Here is a 5,043-nt window from a genome sequence, read left to right on the forward strand (position 1 = left end):
TACCAAATTTCATCTCTGGACCTGTAATACTTCTAGAGGCATCGCTAAAAAAACAGGGATTGCACAAAATCCCGACTACTAGGCTCAGTGTACTGCCATTTAATGCATACTCATATTCATATTTTAATTAGACTTTCTGAATAACTGCGATTAAAAATTGATGCATTATTCAATACACTTGCTAATTTGTAATACTTGTAAGACGTAAATCAGCACACTGTAATGCATTATGAAGGCAAACCGTGAGTGAGTGAGCGCCCCAAATAATTAAGTCCTGCAATCTGCATCGTATTTCCATTCAAACCGTGCACTAGCAACGCTTTTCCGGAATAAATTTTGGAAGGATCGTGGCACCTACAAGGCGCAATTTACATTAGCGGCTAGTATTTTCACGTTTATTATGCCTTTCATAATTGTTCCATCATTATGTCCAATGCCACTGAAAAATGATTATAAATTGAAATATAAGTCACCCGTCTGTATAGGCATGACGATTTGAATGCAAATGGAGAGGTAAACATTTAGTACAATCTCCTTAAAGTCACGCTAATCACACACAGGCAGCTCAAACAAACGAAACCCAATGAAAATGAGTGTTACAAGTCGGTTAACGACTTCACTAAATATATTTAAACAGCGAAGTGGAGAAGGAGGCTTCATTATCACTTGCAGCCATGGTCCGGCCGGGAGCGGTACTGCTGCTGCTTCTGGTGACTTCAGCGGCCGCGGTCCGGTACCGCTGGCTGGACCCGGTGTCCCTGCACGGTCCGGCTGTGCAGACCGTCTCAGCAGTCTCAGCAGTCGACTGCGGTCGCCGCTGTGACGCGCAGACCCCTCAGGAGTGTAGCGGCTTCATGTACGGCCCAGAGGACGGCATGTGCCGCCTGTTCTCTGGCGACTGCCGCGGTCCGGCTGTCAACAAGTCAAAACAGACTAGCAACCACTATATGGCTAGAAACCAATGTCCAGGTAAGTCATCGTCTAGCCAAGAGCTATTCTTAGATACGACCAGTGGCGTATTTAGAAAATCACGAGGGGGTTCAAGAACCTTATCAAAAACCTAAAAAATATACTCACGCCGACCAACAAGAGGGGCGGGCGCTAAAGGTTGAGAGGATGGCGATCAACACGAGAGCGCCAATGGCCCAATAGGTAGGAGGGCCTTGATCAACATTAACCCACGCGGGGCTGGGGGTAAATTTTACCCCCACTCGCGAATTTTTGCAATATCTCAAAAACGGCGGCGCGCAGCGCCGCCAAACTTCCAGTACCTTTTCTCACATCAATTGGACACGTTTCCTGAAAATTTGAGCGAAATCCTTCTGAAATTTTTTGAGAAAATGGCGTTTTAGTGACGTCATGTTCGCCATTTTCGCCTCAAAAATGGCAAAAATTCCAACGCCGCTAACATCTTCATTTTTAAGGGAATCAAGACGTAACAAAAAGGTAATACGTGATTTTACTTTGTCTATCAAATTGCTATCTCGGTTTTTTGAATTTTTTTATTTTGGCCCATTTTTTTCAAAAAACTGACTTTTTTGGGAAAATAATTATAAAATCCAAAATTTTGCGTGTATCGGAAAAACCGGAATATTTGTCAGAGAAGTGGTCCATGTGCACCTACCTACATACCAATTTTTAGAAGAATCGGTTAAAAATGTGGGAGTTATTCAAAATTTTATGACGTAACGACAAACAATTTTTTGAAAAATGAATTTTTTGGAATTTCTAGACCTCGTACGGAAACAAAATAGCACCATTCGATTCGCCGTGAAAAATTGCATCAAATAGACACCTTTTTAGACCTTAACAACCAGCTTCAAAATTTGACCTCACTTGACCTGACCTTGACCTGAGCTCGACCTGAAATTCATCCAGATGTGGTCCATATCACCTATTGAGTGTGCCTATTGAATTATATGAATAAAATGACCTATAAAACATGTGTCGCACATGCCCTTTTCTATATTTTCTTTTTGGTGACCTGACCTGACCTGACCTTGAGCTTGACCTCTGAATGATGTTGTATGCAACGAATATTGTCTTGGTAGCCTAAGAACACGTTTTGCACAATCAGTCTCAGTCCATGACTCCATTCTTCGGCAACTACGGTGCAAGGCCGATACTGAAGAAACTTGCAATTTGTACCCTTGACCTGACCTTGACCTTGACCTCAAACTTTAAATTAAGTACATGTTTTTAGTTGCTCGTGATGAGATCTTTCGATCGGCGTTTGAATTTTCCAAATCGGATCATTAGCTCGGGAGATAACAGGGGGGGGGGGGTAAAATTTACCCCCTCCCACCAGCCCCGCGCGTTCGGCTGGAGACCCCAGCCCCGCGCGGGTTAAACAGGAGGGCGCCAAAAAGAAGGACACCGAGCAAAAGGAGGGCACCATTGATTACGAGGGTGGTGATCAACAAAGAGGAGACAAAAAAAAACAAGGGCAACAAAAAAAAAGAATAAAAAACAAGAGTGCGCCAAACGATGGGGGGGGGGGGACATCAACAGGAGATCGCCAGTTGGTAGAAATGTGATTATTAGCCCGCGCCCTGCTGGAGGGAGGGGAAGGGGGTTGAGCAGCCCCTGCGTTTTTTTTTTTCGCGAATAGCCGCCGTTTTAGGCACACCTCATCATACTTTTTCCGCAAATGCTGTGAAAATGTCAGACCAAGGTCACCCAAGTTCAGGTCACTGGGCCACCTCACATGATCTTACCTAAAAAGTTTCAACTCCTTCCATTGCTACACCGAGTGACCGATCACTTTAAAACTTTCAGCAATTGACAAGCTCAGCAATGCGTATAATTTTTTTTACATAGGAATTTCGATATCGGTGACCTATGGTCAGGTCAATTTTGCGATCTCTCCATTATAGGTCAAAAGGAGAAAATTGAAAATAAATTGAGAGACGCCTCTTGTTAAGGTTAGCCTTCGACTTTCCATGAATAATTCACGAACCGTTAAGACTAGCAACATGAAACGTGGCATACCCTCTTCTACATCAAGCTCTCATCCTCCCATGAAATTTCCTTGTGGAGCAAAGACCGTTTTAATATATAACTTATTCGACCTCCACATCATGTCATTAAATGATCTTTTGTCTATTGGCAATGGAATACACCACCAGATAATCAGATCATCGCCCTAATTCCCATTGAATATGTCAGCATTATGAAAAAAGTGTCTGCTAGTGAAGGGTTTCCAGATATCCACATTTCGCTAGATGAGCTCAAATGCGCAATCAAGATCTAAGCTGTCATTTTAACACTTATATTGTATAATGAATAATGTATATGCAGCGATGAAGGGCCTTTTTGTCTTTTGACCTTTCGTATTACCTATGCTTCATCGACATCGACCGACTGGGGAGATGGTCTGTTGTTTTTTTTTCACATGAAAAAAGGGGTGCGGAATTTCGATAGCAATTGCCGAATAAATATCAAACCAGCATAGTGTTGATCAAAACTGTTTCTTACTTTAATGAAATGCTTCCCGCAACAACTTCAGAGAAAATTTTATATTGTTTCAGGGACCATGTCCAACCGCTGCGCCTGCCCGGCCGGCTTCAGCCGCTGTGCCGGCCGCTGTCTGAAGCGACTGGACCTGGCAGTCGCCTACACTGAAGCGGAGAGCCAGTGCAACGCGCTAGGCGCCCACCTGGCCGTGCCCCGCTCTGACGAGGAGAACCGATGCGCCATAATTGCCGCTGGCGGCACCACTGTCTGGCTCGGCCTCACCGACGTCGTCACCGAGGGCCAGTTCGTCGGCGCCGACGGCTGCGGCACCGTGCCTTCCACCGGTCCCCTCTGGGGAACCGGACAACCCAACAACGCAAACGGAAACCAGCCTTACGTTGTCCTGGGGCTGATGGAAGCTGGAGTGTGGTATTCTGAGTGGAACGACTACTGGGGCGATGAATCAATCAACCCTCTGTGTCAGCTAGCGGTCTGTTATCGGCCCGACTGCCAGTGAAAGAATCCCTTCATTTCGGTGTTACCAGTCCGAGTGCCAGTGAAGGAATTCCTTTAGCTGATCTATGAACTTTGACAGACTTCCAGTTACAATTCCTTATTTGGATATAAGTCGTTCTCAATCAGCCCGCCTATGGCAGCGATATTGAATGTTTGTTGATTTGATTTCTCTTTGTTATATGAAAATAAAATTTTCGGTATGCTACTGGTCATTTTCATATATATTTGAGTGTTGTATTTACAACCAAACCAATTACCCAACCCGGTGAAAAGTTATGACTGTCATTGACCCTTCATTCAGGCACCCGACTGGAAGGAAATGTGGTTAATTCTCGTGGAAAAATCAGAACAGATGGCGATTGCAAACCAATTTTATGCAAACTAATATCTAACCGATGCCAACTTGGTAAGATTTGGTGCTTGGAAGATATTTTTGGTGTTTTACTAGGAACTTTGAACTTTGCAAATGCACTGTATTATTGTTGGAAATTGATAAACTGATAGTATTGCTTGTATTATTGTTTTTTGTTTTTTTGTTTTTTGACAAAGCACTAGCGTGCGAGGCATCCGCAAATGGCTTTTTCGATTGCAACTTTAAAGAAAACGTATACTTTCCGCCACCTTTATTCTTTATTTTTTACTCTACCTCCTACGCTACCGACTTAGCAGCTTTATTCCTGACGACAAGGACATCGATTCGACCCACGCCGACTACTTACGTGCTGATCCCTGCCCCCTACCCGCGCCCTCATCCCCCATCACTGTCATCGTGGCAGAGTGGAACGTTTAACCTCCTGATGACCCTGTCGACACCGATAGCCCCACCCCTCCCCGATGTCGAGCTTGAAAGGTCCGAACGGCTCGAACTGCATGCATTATGCACGATTGGCGCCGCGCCTGACGGTGGTTTGACATCATGACCAGGGCACCTTCCTGGAAAGGCAGCGAGGCGACGTGAGACTTGAGAGTTCACTTTGGTGCCCGATTAGACGTAGGCATTGGGGCCATCAACTGTCTGTAAAACTAGAGATGGGTGGAGGCAGGCTAATTTGTGTTCGATTTAGTGATATG

General features: G+C 44.7%; 1 protein-coding gene across 1 annotated transcript; it reads left to right on the top strand.

Annotated features, from left to right (window-relative positions):
- Positions 1 to 674: 674 nt before the first annotated feature.
- On the top strand, positions 675 to 4,160 carry LOC122373451 (brevican core protein-like). The gene is made up of 2 exons (XM_043351520.1): positions 675 to 969; positions 3,531 to 4,160. The coding sequence occupies exons 1-2, from the start codon at positions 675 to 677 to the stop codon at positions 3,971 to 3,973; spliced, it is 738 nt and encodes a 245-aa protein (XP_043207455.1). The 3' UTR covers positions 3,974 to 4,160.
- Positions 4,161 to 5,043: the final 883 nt, after the last annotated feature.

Source organism: Amphibalanus amphitrite, unplaced genomic scaffold (genome assembly GCF_019059575.1).
Source record: "Amphibalanus amphitrite isolate SeventyFive unplaced genomic scaffold, NRLGWU_Aamphi_draft 001497F_arrow, whole genome shotgun sequence".
NCBI lineage: Eukaryota > Metazoa > Arthropoda > Thecostraca > Balanomorpha > Balanidae > Amphibalanus > Amphibalanus amphitrite.